The following is a 17,324-nucleotide window of genomic DNA, read 5'->3' on the forward strand; positions in this document are numbered from 1 at the left end:
CTGGAGACTTGGCCATACCCTGACACAGCCCAGACTGCCTGGAGATGGACTTGGGATGAATTTGTCAGTTTAGCAGACTTCAGCCTGGCTTTCAGAGCCCAGCGTGTTTCTACTGGGTTCAGATTGGTCTAGAGCCAAACCAGACCCCAGTCATGCACACTTCAGCCCCTCTCTGGGCTACACAGCATCTTCAGGTTACTTGGGGACATTAAGGACACCCTGCTGTTCTGGGTCTGCCGTAAGATTTTGGGTTGCTGAAGAGTTGGCGGGGCCCACCTCTTCCCCTGCCCCCACCTGGAGAATTCTGGGGGAACTGTTGGCCAGAGCCTCCAGGTATGCCCAGAATGGACCATTCTCCCCAGGGTCCACGGAATCGCACAAGTCACTTAGGTTCTCCCGGATCCCTGCAGAGTCGGTGGTGGGTACAGCAAATACTCCCCTACCTCGTTCAGGTCCCCTGCGCTCCCCTGAGCCTTGCTCTCTCTATTCTCCATCCCTCTCCAGACCCCTCCCCCTACTGAGCTCCTCCCCGCCTCGGCGAGGAGGGGGCGTCGAGGGGGCGGGGCGCCGTGCGGGGGCCGGAGGGGAGGGGGTGTCGTGGGGCGGGGCTTGGCGGCGGCGGCGGCGCGCGAGGACTCGGAGGTACCGGGCGCGCGCGCGGCTCCGGCTCGGGACTCCTCCGGGTCGGGCTCCGGCTGCGGCTGCTGCTGCGGCGCCCGCGCTCCGGTGCGCTCTGCCTCTTGTGCCCGCCGCGGAGCGCAGTCTGCGCGCCCGCCGTGCGCCCTCAGCTCCTTTTCCTGAGCCCGCCGCGATGGGAGCTGCGCGGGGATCCCCGGCCAGACCCCGCCGGTTGCCTCTGCTCAGCGTCCTGCTGCTGCCGCTGCTGGGCGGTGAGTACCCGAGAGCTGGGGGCACAGAGCTTGGGAAGCGCGGGAGTCCCGTGGGCAAAAGGCTGCACCCGGGGCGGTGGGTTTGGGCGGCTGGAACGGCCCTGGAGTGGTGGAGAGGCTCGCTGCGGGTGCAGGCTTGGGGCGGAAGGGCGCAAGGAGCCCGGGGGTCGGGAGGCTGGCGAAGCCTCCGGGGACTTGGTCAGGGTACCCCTCCCACCCGCGCCGCGGGGACGCATTTCCAGCCTCCCTGAGTTTTTCTGGTCTAAGGCGAGAGTTTGCTCGAGAACTGCCGAGAGTTGCCGGCTCTCGGGCCCAGATGGGGAGTTTCTTGTCGGGGGAGAAAAGACCGTCCGCACCCACCGTTGGGAGTGCGATGTGGAAAAAGGAGTCCCCCACCCCACCCGGCAGGGTCTGCCCAGGTAAGAGTTGCTGGTTTGGGGCCCGAAGCCGGACAGACCTGCGGCGCGCAAAGCGCGGAGCTTTGTTGCCTACGCCGACCCGACGCTCCCGGCTTCCCTCCTCCAAGTTCCTGGGCAAAGCTGAGACCCCAGATGGCCCTGCGGGTGAGGGCGGAAGAAGGGAAGAATGAGGGGCCGCCCCATGGCCTCTAGCTACTGGTCTGGAACCCTGCGCCCACTCCGTGCCAGGGCCGAATCCCGGGATGCGAGGGTCCCAGGCTGTCGCGGTGACTAATGTGTGAAGGCCGCTGCCAAAATCGGGCATGGCCTGGCTGCAAAGGTGCGGACGGGGTTTGTTCTGCTCCTTCCTGGGTTTCCATCCTGGCTGCCCTCACAGAGGAAAGGAAATATTTCTAAGGGAAGAAAGGCAAAAAGAGCTCATTCTGACTTTTCTTGGGGGCGCCTTAGCATTTTAACGAGGGTGTGGCCCTCATCACCAGGGCAGACAACACCGCCCCCCCCAACTCCCGCAGCTTTTATTTCCTGGCTTGCTCACACCTAAGAGTCATCACTGAGGTGTTGAAGTGCCTTACAGGAAAGCACCAAGCTACCCGCACATCCCAAACAGCCCGGACTGGAAATAAAGCCCCCGACCCTCCAAAACACTCTTTGGTGGTCCTCGAAGCAGCTTTCTCTTGGGGAGCTCTGTCGAGGAGACCTGTCCTAGGTGATAACCTTCCACCTCCTTTGAAGGTGGCAATGGGAAGGGCATGGGTAGGGAATTGCCTTTCTAATATCTTTCTGGCCTGCCAGCTGTGGAGGGGTTTTGGTGCTGGTGGAATCGACATCTCCCCTTCCCCCAGTTGTAAAAGGAGAGGTAAATGTAACCCAGGAAAGAGACCAATCTCCAGGGATTTGGAGGAGGTGTTTCTGGAGTTGCCCCGTGTTTCTTGTGATGTGTGTGGTGGTTATTGCTCGTGGCAGAATCCACATCAGCTCCCAGAGGAAGTATGGAAGTTTTTTGCACAGCCAGGATGGGGGCCCAGCCATCTGGGCGAGCAGCCCGAGCTCACAGGCCCCCGGCTCTCCTGGTTGGGTTTTGGTGTGTGGGTCTGCCCAATGAGGCTGCCTTCACTGCTGCTGTTTAGTTCTGGAGTCAAGGGGAGTTTCTGGTGAAGATGGGGCTCTTGCTCAACAAATGCTAAATTGCTAAATTCCTTCCATGAGAAGATGACTCTGATGTTAATTGACTTAATCTGGTGACTGGTTGGTGTTTGTGTGTGCGTGTGTGGGGGGGATCCTGTTGGGGGAAGTTAGGGCAGGCTGAGGGCTTAGGACAGGAGGTCTGTAGTCTCCTCAGGGGTGGAGGGATGTCTTGTGCTCAACAAAGGAACATTTTAATGAGAGCCTTAAATCAGTTCCACCAAATGTGCCTTGTTGTGGAACCTGTCCATGTGCTGTAAACACCTCCTGCTGTCTTCTAGTGAAATCCTGGGACTCAACCCACCCCCAGACGCATGACTTCAGGGGGCAACGGTTTTTTAATAGATCACAGTAGATTTTTCCATCTCATTGTTTAACTGTGTAATTAAGTGGAGTTGTAGTGAGATCCCACTGTTAATAAGGCTGGAGTAAGGAACCTATGCTGGCTAGGTTTGTGGATTAGACCATTTTAAAGCCTGGGTAATTATGCCATAAATGGCTGAGTTACTTTCCAAACTTTGAGATGCTGTTGTAATAAATATGGAGGAGGAGGAGGAGGAGGAGGAGGAGGCTTGATGTTTGAAACTATGGATTCTTAACCCCAACCTCTTGTACAGTCACTTGTGGTCACTTCTCATCCTGATTCCCATCCCCCTCCCTGGTTTCCTCCAGGCTCTTGTTTCTTTGGGGAAATTGAGTCGTCATGTTCTGGGATAGGCTGTCTGCAGATTCCTCAAGGCTCTGCAGCCTGTAATTCAGGCCTAGGAGTTGCTTTTATTAGTGATGGCTTTTCTCAGCTGTTGGGAAGTATGGTGGCAGGGCAAGGGTGCTCTTCCTGTCACTTGTCAAATGGTATACTCAAACTCCTGGTGTTCAGAGCAGCATTGAGTGGTGGACAGAGCTCAAGCAATGGAGATAAAGTGTGGTCCTTCCTTGGCATCTGCAGGGAATTGGAATAGGACTCCCTGAGAATAACAAAATCCAAGGGTGCGGCCGGCGCGGTGGCCCACACCTGTAATCCCAGCACTTTGGGAGGCCGAGGCGGGCAGATCACGAGGTCAGGAGATCGAGACCATCCTGGCTAACACGGTGAAACCCTGTCTCTACTAAAAATGTAAAAAATTAGCCAGGTGTGGTGGCGGGTGCCCATAGTCCCAGCTACTCGGGAGGCTGAGGCAGGAGAATGGCATGAACCCAGGAGGTGGAGCTTGCAGTGATCGTGCCACTGCACTCCAGCTTGGGCAAGATCGTGCCGAGATCGTGCCACTGCACTCCAGCTTGGGCGAGATCGTGCCACTGCACTCCAGCTTGGGCGACAGAGCGAGACTCTGTCTCAAAAAAAAAAAAAAAAAATCCAAGTGTGCTTCAGTCTCTTATATAAAATGGTGTCGTATTTACATATAACGTACACACAACTTCACTATATACTTTTGTTTTGTTTTGAGACAGGGTCTCCTCTAACACCCAGGCTAGAGTGCAGTGGCACAATCCTGGCTCACTGAAGCCTCGAATTCCTGGGCTCAAGCAGTCTTCCTGCCTCACTGCCCTAAAGTATGGGGATTACAGGCATGAGCCACTATGCCCAGCTTCTCCCATATACTTTAAATCATCTCTAAGGGCCAGGTTTACGCCTGTAATCCCAGCACTTTGGGAGGCAGAGGGAGGAGGATCGCTTGAGCCCAGGGGCTCAAGACCAGCCCTGGCAACACAATGAGACTTCCACCTGTGCAAAGAAAAAAAAAAAATAGCCAGGCATGGTGGCACGCGTGTGTGGTCCCAGCTGCCCAGGAGACTGAGGTGGGAGTATCGCTTGAGCCCAGCAGGTTGAGGCTACAGTGAGCCATGATTGTGCCACTGCACTTTGGTCTGGGTGAGGCGTGGTGGCTCACACCTGTAATCCCAGCACTTTGGGAGGCTGAGGCAGGCAGATCATGAGGTTAGGAGATGGAGACCATCCTGGCTAACATGGTGAAACCCCGTCTCTACTAAAAATACAAAAAATTAGCCGGGCGTGGTGGCGGGCGCCTGTAGTCCCAGCTACTCGGGAGGCTGAGGCAGGAGAATGGCGTGAACCCGGGAGGCGGAGCTTGCAGTGAACCGAGATCGCGCCACTGCACTCCAGCCTGGGCGACAGAGCGAGACTCTGTCTCAAAAAAAAAAAAAAAAAAAAAATCTATAAATTACTTGTAATACCTATTACAATGGAAATGCTATGTAAATAACTGTTGTATTCTTTAATTTGTATTCTTTTTTATTGTTGTATTGTTTTTAATTTTTATCTTCCCCCAGTGTTTTTGATCCTCTGTTGAGGGATGTGGAGCCCAGGGATAAGGAGTGTATCTGGCAAAGCAGCAACTCAGACTCATTGGCAGGCCCTGTGGCCCTGGACGAAGGAAGCTCTTAGCTTCTCAGCCTCTTCTATAAAGGGGCATCCTAGAGTTGTGCTGAGGATTAAATATAATGAAGTAGGCTGGGCGCAGTGGCTCACATCTGTAGTCCCAGCACTTTGGGAGGCCGAGGCGGGCGGATCACCTGAGGTCAGGAGTTCAAGACCAGCCTGGCCAACATGGTAAAACCCCGTCTCTACTAAAAATACAAAAATTAGTAGGGTGTGGTGGCACACACCTCTAATCCCATCTACTCACGAGGCTGAGGCAGGAGAATCGCTTGAACCCGGGAGGCGGAGGTTGCAGTGAGCTGAGATCGCGCCACTGCATTCCAGCCTGGGCGACAGAGCGAGACTCCATCTCAAAAAAAAAAAAAAAAATACACACACACACGCACACACACACACACACACCCCTTTCTTGGTCTTCCCTCTGTGGTGTGCTTCAAAGATTCCTTCAGCTTTACAGTCATTCCCAACAATAGACATTTTACCTACTGGAACCCTCCATTTCAGTCCAGCTGGAATATTTGCCATCTCCTAACACATATCTGTTTTTCTCCCACCTTTCTTTCCTTTGGGCCAGTCCCTGGGTGTACATTGCCTTCTCCTGTCTATCTGTTGCCCAGCCCCACTGCCTCTTCTTCCCTGAAGCTGTCCTATCTCTGCTGCCAGAAAGTAGACACCTGTAGAACTTCTGGACTGTCATTCTTGCGACACCATCCATATTTTTGCCCCTGTTGGGTTTTGTTTTAATTTACTGAAGGGCTCCCCCATAGAGTTTAGTACAGTACTTGCTTATAATGGGTTCTTATGTAGGTGGTTTTTTTGTTTGTTTGTTTGTTTTTGTTTTGTTTTTTTTTTTTCGAGATGGAGTCAGCCTGTGTCTCCCAGGCTGGAGGCATTGGCGCGATCTTGGTTCACTGCAACCTCTGCCTCCCGGGTTCAAGTGATTCTCCTACCTCAGCCTCCTGAATACCTGGGTTTACAGGTGTGTGCCACTGCACCTAGCTAATTTTTGTATTTTTAATAGAGATGGGGTTTTCCCATGTTGGCCAGGCTGGTCTCGAACTCCTGACCTCAGGTGATCCGCCCACTTCAGCCTCCCAAAGTGCTGGGATTACAGGCATGAGCCACTGCACCCAGCCGATATAACAGGTCCTCATGTAGGTTTATTTAAAAAGTGAATGAGCCATTTGGGTGCAGGGCAGAATGATCAAGGATGGAGTTAAATATCCTCTTGCGTCCTAGGCATTGGGAGTCTTTTGCACCCTCCCCAGCTTCTTTGGGTTGGGGTTGCCTGTTCCTCCTTGTGCCTGCTCTACGGTGACCAAATTAAGGATCAGACCTTCCTTCCCTGATCCTGGGCTGGCTGTTTTGGTGGTGGTTTTTCTCAGTTTTGATGTGGTGGGTCTTCTAACTTTCTCCAAGTTCTGTGCGTGGGTAAGCACCGCTACATATGAAGCTGACTGCAGCTTAAAAACTGGTGCTAAAGTTTCTTCCTCAGAGAACTGTGTAGGGGCCTAGAGTATCTATAACTGTGCTACTTGAAGTAAGACCCAGGGCCACATGGCATCAGCATCCCTGGGAGCATGAATCAGAATCGCAATCTGCAGTTTATTTATTTATTCTTTTTGAGATGGAGTCTCACTCTGTCGCCCAGGCTGAAGTGCAGTGGCACGATCTTGGCTCACTACAACCTCCACCTCCTGGGTTCAAGCGATTCTCCTGCCTCAGCCTCCTGAGCAGCTGGGATTACAGGCGCGCACCACCACGCCCAGCTAATTTTTTAATATTTTTAGTAGAGACAGGGTTTCACCATGTTGGTCAGGCTGGTCTCGAACTCCTGACCTTACGATCCACCCACCTCAACCTCCCAAAGTGCTGGGATTACAGGTGTGAGCCACCGTGCCTGGCCACAGTCTGCATTTAAACAAGATGCTCAGGTGACTCTGTACCCCAGAGTTCCAGAAGTCCTGGCCTAGGCATCCTTCTTTATACGGAATCTCAAGGCACAGAGCTTTCCTGTTGCAACAGTATAAATTGGGAGCTGAGATCCTGCACAGTATTTGAAGATTTGCTTTAAATAACTTAGTTTATGTGAACACTCCTTGGGGTGATGTGTATGCTTTAAAATTACCTCCTTTGGGTTTAACTTGAATTAGATTTTGTCAAGAAATTTCTCCATTAAATGTGTGACTCTAGGAAGTCTGCAATATTCAGCCTGATGTTTACCTCCTCTCAGAACTTCAGGTTTTCCTAGAGGAGAATACGGCTGATTTTATAACGAAAACCAGTGGAGAAACTGGATTTGTTAGGCAGAAATTTGGTCGACAGACAACTTTTCAGGAATACATTTGGCTCATAAAGGGAGGCATGTGTCCGCTGGGCTTTGACAGTTGTAGTGTTGTTAGTCTTTGGAGCATTTCATATTCTGGAGTGAGGGGGTTTGTGTGAGTCTGTGTTTAAGCCAATGCAGCTTCTGTGAGACTCATCTGGGACAGAGGTTGGCCGGTTCAGACTCTAATATTGGAGCCAAGAGCAGTTGCGGGCCAAGGATTCAGTCTTTGGTGTTTTCCTGATGGAAGAAAGGGTCATTAAACAGGGTTGGGTGTCCTTGGCCTGCGTCCCTCAACCTCCTGCTCTCCCTAACCTCAGTAGATGCCTCTCTGCTGCTGTGTCCGGGCACTACCCCTGGCCAGAGCCACATGATGGGGTTACAGGCTTGGGGCCACAGTTGCTGGCGCTGGCCCTCACCTTGCCCTGGAGCTGCCGCCTGCCCTTCTCCTGATTCCTGCTCTGGCCCCCATCTGCCTGGTCCTTCTTCTGAGGGTATGAAAGTCCTGCCATTGTAGCTGGTTAGAGTCCTATGTTGGAATTCTCTTGAGTTCACTGCTGAGCCCCCTGGCGCTTTGGTGGAGCTGGCCTGAGAGCTGCCACAGCTAATCAGCGGTTTGAGGAAGCCCTCTGTAGTATGTCACTTTTTCCATCCTCTTTTCTTCTCTGCATTTAGGCCATTTCCCTCCCAGTAATGTTACACAAACAGCAGTGGGGCAGGGAGGAAGCTTGGTTCGAAGGGCTGACACACACACACAGGCGCCTTTCCCCCTCTCGCAACTTGGTTTTACATTGCTAAACTCTCATCTGCTGTGTACATTAACTGGGGTATGTGTTGAGTGAATGCTCAGGTGACTAGAACGTCATCCACCAGGTGTCCTGCAGACCCCAAGCCCCTGTTAGAAGTGTAAGCCTTGATAAGCGGGGTATGCACTCACAGGTTTTAGGTGTGTATGTAATTTCTGAAGACAAGGTCCTGAGTCGTGGGGTAGGGATTGTAAGTTACATATTAGGAAGGTGTAGATATGTGTTTCTCAAAAATGTAGAGTGGAGAGTATAGTGAGAGAGCAGGTCACCAAAGTACTGATGAAAAGTTTAGTTTCCTAGGCCTTACTGCAGACCTGCCCATCAGAATTATTGAGGGAGAGGCCAGAAAATGCATTTTATTTATTTGTTAGATTATGTTGTTGTTTTTGAATAGCTGATCCAGTTACATAGGCCAGATTTCAAAAGGAAACTGCATTTTAATTTTTATTTATTTATTTTTGAGACAGGGTCTCACTCTGTCACCCAGGTAGGAGTGCAGTGGCGCAATCACAGCTCACTGCAGCCTTGTCGTGTTGGGCTCAAGTGATTCTCCCGCCTCTGCCTCCCAAGTAGCTGGGACCACAGGTGCATGCCACCATACCTGGCTAGTTTTTTAAATTTATTTTTTATTTTTAATAGAGATGAGTCTTGCTGTGTTGCCCAGGCTGGTGTTGAACTCCTGGGCTCAAGCAACCCTTCTGCCTCTGCCTGCCAAAGTGCTGGGATTACAGGTATAAGCCACCACGCCCAGCCTGGAAACTGCATTTATAAAGAGCTTCCTGGAGATTCTTACCTACCCTTAAGTGTGAGAACCACTGGGTAGCCATAAGGAGAATTTATCAGTCTGAAGCGGAGGTGTGGTGTTGAGAAAAAGGGTGATATTAATAGTGGGGGGCTTAGGAGGGAGTTCATTCAAAGTGCTTGAGTGTCTTCTGTGGGTGAAGCTGTCTGAGGAGGCATGGGATGCAGGAAGAAGACAAGATGGAGAAACATGAATCAGATGAAGTATGAAAGACGCCATTTGGTAAAGTGCTAAGTAGAATAGAACATTCCAGAATGTGTGGGATGGTAAGTCTGAGATGTAGGAGCAAATAGGAGGTGGGAGGGCTTCAGAGAGGAGAGAAGACCCAGCATTGCTGAATAGATGTAGTCAGTGATGGCCTCAGAATGATGTAAAGTCATTGGACCAGGATTCTGAAAACCTGGGTGGTACTGTTCTAATATCACACAGCAGCCAAAGGTGATGAAGTAACAGAAGAGACATCTATAGACCTTTGACACCAGTTTTTCTGTATTCTGGTGCTGGCTCAATTGCTGCATACCCACATGACCCTGAGCTGGTTAGTTAATCTTTCTGAGCCTCAGTTTCCTCGTCAGCACAATGCAAGTGATGCTGTTGCCTGCCTTGCTGGCCCCTGTGAAGTTGTGATATAATGCTCTTCAACTGTGGAAATGGGTGACCCCTGGGAAGCAGCCCCTCTCGCTAGCCCTGATGGTTCTTCCCAGAGACTGTCCTGGCCAGCCGTTTCCTTTTGAGAGGTCAGCCTTTCTTTTCTGAGACGGAGTTTCTCTCTGTTGCCCAGGCTGGAGTGCAGTAGTACCATCTCGACTCACTGCAACCTCCACCTCCCGGGTTGACGCCATTCTCCTGCCTCAGCCTCCTGAGTAGCTGGGATTACAGGCACCTGCCACCACGCCTGGCTAATTTTTGTATTTTCAGTAGAGACGGAGTTTCACCATATTGGTCAGGCTGGTCTTGAACTTCTGACCTCATGATCCACCTGCCTTGGCCTCCCAAAGTGCTGGGATTACAGGCATAAGCCACCATGCCCGGCTAGAGGTGTCAGCCTTTATTTCCAGCCCTCTGACTCTAGAATGGTTTGCCAAAGGCTCAACAAAGTCCCTCTTGACTAGCAGCCTTAGAAATGGTTTTCTCATTTGGGCTGGGTGCGGTGGCTCACGCCTGTAATCCCAGCACTTTGGGAGGCTGAGGCATGTGGATCACCTGAGGTCGGGAGTTCGAGACCAGCCTGACCAAAATGCAGAAACCCCATCTCTAGTAAAAATATAAAATTAGCCGGGCATGGTGGTACATGCCCGTAATCCCAGCTACTTGGGAGGCTGAGGCAGGAGAATCACTTGAACCCGGGAGGCTGAGGTTGTGGTGAGCCGAAATCACGCCATTGCACTCCAGCCTGGGCAACAAGAGCGAAACTCTGTCTCAAAAAAAAAAAAAAAAAAAATACATGGCTTCCTCATTCAAAAGCACTGGTTTTCTAAATGGGTCTCAGTATTCCAACAGCAGCCCAGAAATGTGGGAGCCACACACAGCCACATTTTCCTGGTGGGAATTCTCCCTCTCTCTTTGTCTCAATAGCAGATTCTCCCAAGGGGTGGGTTGGTGCTGGTTCAGGGCCACTGTCTCTCCTGGCATGCTGAGGTTCTCAGGGAGTGGGTAGTGAACTGTGCTTCAGGCAGCCTAGGCAGACTTTTATGATACCCAAGGGAGGGGTTTTTATAATCATTGGATGACTGTGGGGGTTTCCCCAGTCAGCGACTCTGTTAATTTGTGGGAACTTCTGTCTGTGCTGTGGGGAGGTTCCTGAGGTTCTGTGTGGCCAAGGGCAGTGGGCTCTCCCTGGGGGTGGTTATGGGGGCCCGCATGGGCACTATCATGTACAACCTCCCCTCCAGGAGTCACTCTGGCTTTTTTTTTTTTGTCTCCTTGGGGTGGTGGCGGGGCAATGAGGGGAACGCTTGTCTGCCTTTGGGACTGCTGAGGTGTCCCAGCAGCTAGCTCGTATGGTACCTTTGTGCACATTACAAATAAGTACTCCCAGCTGTGGCCTCAGTGGCTCACGCCTGTAATCCCAGCACTTGGGAGGCAGAGGCAAGTGGATCACTTGAGCTCACGAGTTTGAGACCGGCCTAGGCAACAAGATGAAACCCTGTCTTTACAAAAAATACAAAAAAACTAGCTGGGCATGGTGGTGCATGCCTGTAGTCTCAGCTACTCAAAGGCTGAGGCGGGAGGATTGCTTGAGCCTGGGAGGTCAGAGCTGAAGTGGGTGAGCCGTGATGTGATTGCACCACTGCACTCCAGCCTGGGCAACTGAGCGAGACCCTATCTCAAAAAAAAAAAAAAGAAAAGAAAAAAAGAAAGCCCTTCCTCCAGGTAGATGCAGTCCTGCACCAGGGTTCAGGCAGTATTTCAGTGTTGACTCTTTGGTCAGACATCTTGAGCAGTGCACAACCTGTACAGTCAAAGGTGGCTGTTCCATTGGCATGAAGGCCTTGCAACTGTGGCTCTGTGTTTCCCAGCCGATGGGCCAAGATGATTTTGATGCCTCTGTGCTAATGTCATGTTTCAAGTGAGCCCTCTTCACTACTGTTCTGCCTTCTGTGGTGGTAGGATGGGGCAATCCTGCCTGTAACATACAATAGGAGAAGCCCCTGAGGGTGGGGCCCCATTACTGTACCCACCCCATATTGTATATCTGCGGCTGCTGAAGTCTTGGCCTATTTCTGGGCCCCTTCCCTGTGAGAGGATTTTGCTGTCTTGCAGATATAGGCTCTTAGCCTTATGTGATAATTGGTGTGGAAGGCTGGCTGAGTCTTTGGGAAGAGTGAGCCGCAGAGTTTATTTCACATTATAAAGGAGCTTTCAGTTTTCCTTTCTCCCATTTCCTCTCACCCTGGGGATACTAGGGTCTCCAGGTAAAGTGTGTGGGCATTCCTGATTTAGAGGAATTCCTGCAAGAGAAGTGGTAGGACCTCAGTGCCAAAGGCGGGTCTTGGGTCTTGCTGAGCTCCAGCGCTGGGTATCCTGGTGATGTTCATACCTCTTGAGCCTGAGGAGGCACCAGGAGGAGCACTAGGCGCAGTGTTGGAAGACATGGACTCTCCTTCCACATTTGCCTAAAACTGCCTGTGTGACCATGGGCAGGTCCCATCCTCCTCTCCAGGCTTCAACTTCAGAACAGAAGACCTTGGAGGGCCCTTGCTGTGGCTCACTCAGTGTGGCGTCTCCAGCCCTGTTTCTGCCACAGCTTACAGGCTCTCCTTACCCTGGGTTTAGGGAGAGCACTTTAATCTAAGGGCTGCTTTTTATTCTGGAGTCTCTAGTGCGTGGGCACAGATGTGTTTAGACTTGACCAACTGGTGATGTGGGTATTAGGGTATAATTCTCTAGGTGCAAAGGGTGCTGTAAAGATTTAGGAGGGAGAGTATTTGACAGGGAAAGAAACTGAGGCACAAAAGTACGATCTGCCTAGCACTACAGAGCTGGTGAGGAATAGGGCTGAAGCCAGTGTGGTGGTTCACACCTGTAATCCTAGCACTTTGGGAGGCCAAGGCGGGAGGATTGTTTGAGCCCAGGAATTTGAGACTAGCCTGGGGGACATAGTGAGACCCCATCTCTACGGAATAGAAAATAAAAGAAAAATTAGACAGCAGTGGTGGCACATGCCTGTGATCCCAGCTACTTGGGAGGCTGAGGTGGGAGGATCACTTGAACCTGGGAGGTCAAGGCTACAGTGAGCCAAGATTGCACCACTGCAGTCCAGCCTGGGCAACAGAGAGAGACCCTGTCTCAAAAAACAAAGGTAGAGAGCTGAGACCAGAGTGCCAGTCCCTCCTGTGCCTTCACTTAGAGTCCTTGTATGTCCAGGTGTTACTGTGCTATGATATGCTGCACACATGGCCAAGCGTGGTGGCTCACACCTGTAATCCCAGCACCTTGGGAGGCCGAGGTGGTGGATGATGAGGTCAGGAGTTCAAGACCAGCCTGACCAACATGGTGAAACCCCATCTCCACTAAAAACACAAAATTAGCCAGCTGTAGTGGTGCATGCCTTGTAATCCCAGCTACTCGGGAGGCTGAGGCAGGAGAATGGCTTGAGCCTGGGAGGCAGAGGTTGCAGTGAGCTGAGATCATGCTACTGCATTCCAACCTGGGTGAGAGTGAGACGCCATCTCAAAATAAATAAATAAATAAATAAATAAATAAATAAATAAATAGAGTTATGGTGAAACTATATGTAGTCTAAAAGGCTAGAACACTGTGCCTAAATCCTGATGGCTTGAGCTTTTCTCATGAACCCATGAGTCCTTAGCCTCCTCCTCCTGGTGCTGCTGGAAGGTCACAGGCAGTTGCAGGCCCTGGCTTGTAGGTGCATTCCAGACTATTGCTTCCTGCTGGGAGTCGTACGCTGAGCAGTGCTGTGGTGGAGACCACGTAGGAGGTAATAGAGTCATCCCCATAGTGGTTAATAGAGTTTGCCACCTCATACTACTTTTGCGTAGGTAGATGTGCCCACGCTTGGTGCTCCAGGCCCTGCCTCATAGTAGGGGCCTAATGATGTAGATTTCCCTTTAATTTCTGACTTTGGAGTCAAGTCTTTTAACCCTCAGGAGTGTTCAGGCGAGGTTGGATCATGACCTTGACATTCCGGGTGATGCCACTTTTCTCGTGCCAGGTGTATCTCTCTTTGGCTGAACTGTTGACCGCTCTTGGTGATTGCGCTGAGTTTGTTCTTCTGCTTCGGAGGTTCTCAGACTCCAGTGTGGGAACCTATGTTCTATCATGGAAGGATGCAAAGGGACAACTCTGGTGATCTGATTCCATTGTAGCTCATCTGTTTACAAAGCTGGGCTGTTTCCCACCTAGAAGAAGAGGGAGAAGGCTCTGTCAGGCCAACAGATCCTTAGAGAGTGCTAGGATGGCATTTGAGATCCAAACCTAATTTCCAGCCACCTGAAAAACAAAACAAATCACAAAGAAAACATTGTCTTACAGCCTCAGGGGGGAGAAAAAAAGGAAATGCTGTCGATCTCTTATAGTTCCAGCACAAAGAAGAAAGCATTCTGTCAGTTTAGTTTCTTTAGCAGATTAAACCAGTTGTTAAACTGACCAATTAAAAAAATGCCCAGCTACACAGCAGCTTTTCTGCCCATGATCTGAGCTCCTCCTCTACCCCAGGGATCCAGGCCTCTTACTGGAGGAGTACTGAGGGGAGGGGGCTAGGCTGGGTCCTGGAACAGCCCTGGAGACCTGCAGGAAGGTCTCTCTCTCTCTCTCTCTCCTATCCCCCCTCCCCTTTAGCAAAACTTAGAACAAAAGGCTGTTATTTAGTAAACACCTGCACCCTGTTTTGATGGAGTGTCCTGAGCTGTGCCGTGGACTGGGAAGAACAGGGTGGGGACCTTGTCCTTTGTTTCTGCCTACGTAAGAGGCTGGGGTGCTCTCAGGGGTTGTGCAGCCTCCTGTGTCTTTCCTTACCCTCTTTACCTTTGTCTGAAGGGCCTTTGAACGTGGCTTGAGAGATCCTGCGGAAGCCACCAAGCCAGCTTGCTCTGTCTCCAGACAGCAATTTCAGGCGAGTCTCTACTTGGGCCTTTCCAAGAGACTCCCTTTTCCAGGCGCTGCGCAGCTGCCGCTGGTGACCCAGGAAGGGGTAGGAGAGCGCGGGCCCAGCCTAGCCTTGGTGCGGGTGGCACCCCTCTCTGCCCCTTCCCACTCTGCCTGGATCAAAGGAGCCTCCTCAGGGAGCAGAAAAATACCTCTCCCAATAGCCCCACCAGTGAGTAAACAGCCGGGCCTCTTGCAGCTTTTGAAGCTGGTGCTTCAGGCCTGGAGGAATGCAGAACATTTCATTTTAGGGGTGGACTTAGGTTTCCACTGCTGTCGGTATTTGCAAATTTGAAACAAATGCCCTCATTTAGCAGCAGGCAGGCTGAGCAGTAAACTGGGGCTGTTTAAGGGCGTTTATGATGGTCACAGGTATTTGTGGAGAGAGGGACCCCAGCAGGTTTGGGAAAAGATAGAGGGTTTATGGTTAGGTGGGTTGTACAAAGACCCTAGCCAGGTCTCCGGTGGAGGTTGTTGTTAGGTGGGCTTTGTCATAAAAAGCATTGCCGCCTCCTGCTCCCCCAGGAAGTATCTCCTTCTGGCAGACAAAGGGGTTTGGGATGGTGTTTATCCTCAGGGTCTGATGCTCAGGGCCTTGTCCCTCCCGCTTGATTGCCAAAGTATCAGATTTCCAATGAACCCTTCCTTCTCCTACTCCCAGGACTTGAAAGGCTCGTTAAATGTGCTTTATATATAACAAGCTGGCCGAGAGGTTCCCCCTCACTTCCAGCCAGTTTTGTAAGGAAGGAGCTAGGGAAACCTGTTTTCTTTTTTTTTGTTGTTTCTGGAAGTAGGATCTGTGAAGGTGCACTTGAAGAAAGACCCTGATTTTAGGGATCAGCCAAGTCAGGGTTATTTGCGTCTGATGGGTCAGCGTAACCAAGAAGGATCTGTCTGAAGCCTGGCTGCCCCCTCCTTGCTCCCTGCTTCCCAGGGAAATTCAGAAATCTGTTCAGGAACTGACTTCTGGCTCCACAACCTACTGGCTGAGAGACCTTAGTTTACTTCATTTCTCTGAGCCTCGGTTTCCTCTTTTTTTTTGTTTTGGAGATGGAGTCTCACTCTGTCGCCCAAGCTGGAGTACAGTGACGTGATCTTGGCTTACTACAATCTCTGCCTCCTGGGTTCAAGTGACCCTTCTGGCTCAGCTTCCCAGCCAGCTGGGACTACAGGCCCATGCCACCATGGCTGGCTAATTTTTGTATATTTTTGTTTTAGTAGAAATGGGGTTTGACCATGTTGGCCAGTCTGGTCTCCAACTCCTGACCTCAGGTGATCCACCCGCCTCGGCCTCTCAAAGTGTTGGGATTACAGGCATGAGCCACTGCGCCTGGCCGGTTTCCTCTTTTGGAAGATAGGGATAATAATACCAGTCTCATTAGAGTTCTTGCAAGAGTCGAGTGAGATGGTACTGCATTTCATTAACTCTTAGATGTTTTTTCTTTTCACATTTGCACATCTTTGAAATTGGGATGTAACTTCTAATTAATTACAGTAGTCACCCCTTATCCGTGGTTTCATTTTCTGTGGTTTCAGCTACCCATGGTCAAAAAATATTAAATGGAAAATTCCAGAAATAAACAACTTACAAGTTTTAAGTTTTATGCCATTTAGAGTAGCATGATAAAATCTCTTGATATCCCACTCCATCCCACCCAGGACATGAATCATCCCTTTATCCAGTTTATCGAATGTCAGGGTATCAGATGCTTGTGTTCGAGTAACTCTTTTTTAAATTTATTTTAATTTTGAGATGGAGTCCTGCCCTGTGGCCCAGGCTGGAGTACAGTGGTGCGATCTCAGATCACTCCAACCTCCACCTTCTGGGTTCAAGTGATTCTCCTGCCTCAGCCCCCTGAGTAGCTGGGATTACAGGCACATGTCACTACGCGCAGCTAATTTTTGTATTTTTAGTAGCGATGGGGTTTCACCATGTTGGTCAGGCTGGTCTTGAACTCCTGACCTCGTGATCTACCCATCTCGGCCTCCCAAAGTGCTGGGATTACAGGCGTGAGCCACCGTGCCAGGCCTACTGTGCCTAATTTATTTATTAATTTTTTAGAGATATGGTCTTGCTCTGTTGCCCGGGCTGGAATGCAGTGGTGCAGTCATGGCTCACTGCAGCCTTGACCTCCTGGGCTCAAGTGATCCTCCCACCTCAGCCTCCCAAGTAGCTGGCACTACAGGTGTGTGCCATCATGCCCAGCTAAATTTTTGTAGAGATAGGATCTTGCTCTGTTGCCCAGGTTGATCTTGAACTCCTAGACTCAAGCAATCCTCCTACTACCTCATCCTCCCAAAGTGCTGGGATTACAGATGTCAAGTGCCTAATGTATAAATGAAACTTTATTGTAGGTATGTATATATAGGCACAAAACATAACATTTGGGGGTTGTTACTACCTGAGGTTTCAGGCATCCACTGGGAGGTCATAGAACATATCTCCCCCAGGACTGGGGGGACTACTATATATAACATCGTGTCTTAGTTCAACTAGTACCACTGTGTCCTCTTGGTGCACATAAATAATGGAGCATCTTCTAAATTCAGTATATGTGAAGGACTTAGTCTGTGATATTGTGAATGCTCAGTAAAACTTGGCTATAACTGGCCGGGCGCGGTGGTTCACGCTTGTAATCCCAGCACTTTGGGAGGCCGAGGCGGGCGGATCACGAGGTCGGGAGATCGAGACCACGGTGAAACTCCGTCTCTACTAAAAATACAAAAAAATTAGCCGGGCGTGGTGGCGGGCACCTGTAGTCCCAGCTACTCGGAGAGGCTGAGGCAGGAGAATGGCGTGAACCCGGGAGGCGGAGCTTGCAGTGAGCCGAGATCGCGCCACTGCACTCCAACCTGGGTGACAGAGCGAGACTCCGTCTCAAAAAAAAAAAAAA

The 17,324-nt window shown here is 50.9% G+C and overlaps 1 protein-coding gene across 1 annotated transcript in view; it reads left to right on the forward strand.

Moving 5' to 3' along the window:
• Positions 1-607: 607 nt before the first annotated feature.
• Positions 608-17,324, forward strand: part of PTK7 (protein tyrosine kinase 7 (inactive)) — an 84,798-nt gene continuing 68,081 nt past the window's right edge. The window contains exon 1 of the mRNA XM_003266240.3: positions 608-890. Coding sequence (XP_003266288.1) covers positions 812-890 — 79 coding nt within the window. The 5' untranslated portion in view covers positions 608-811. The remainder of the gene's footprint in view (positions 891-17,324) is intronic.

Source organism: Nomascus leucogenys, chromosome 17 (assembly GCF_006542625.1).
Source record: "Nomascus leucogenys isolate Asia chromosome 17, Asia_NLE_v1, whole genome shotgun sequence".
In the NCBI taxonomy this organism is placed as follows: Eukaryota; Metazoa; Chordata; class Mammalia; order Primates; family Hylobatidae; genus Nomascus; species Nomascus leucogenys.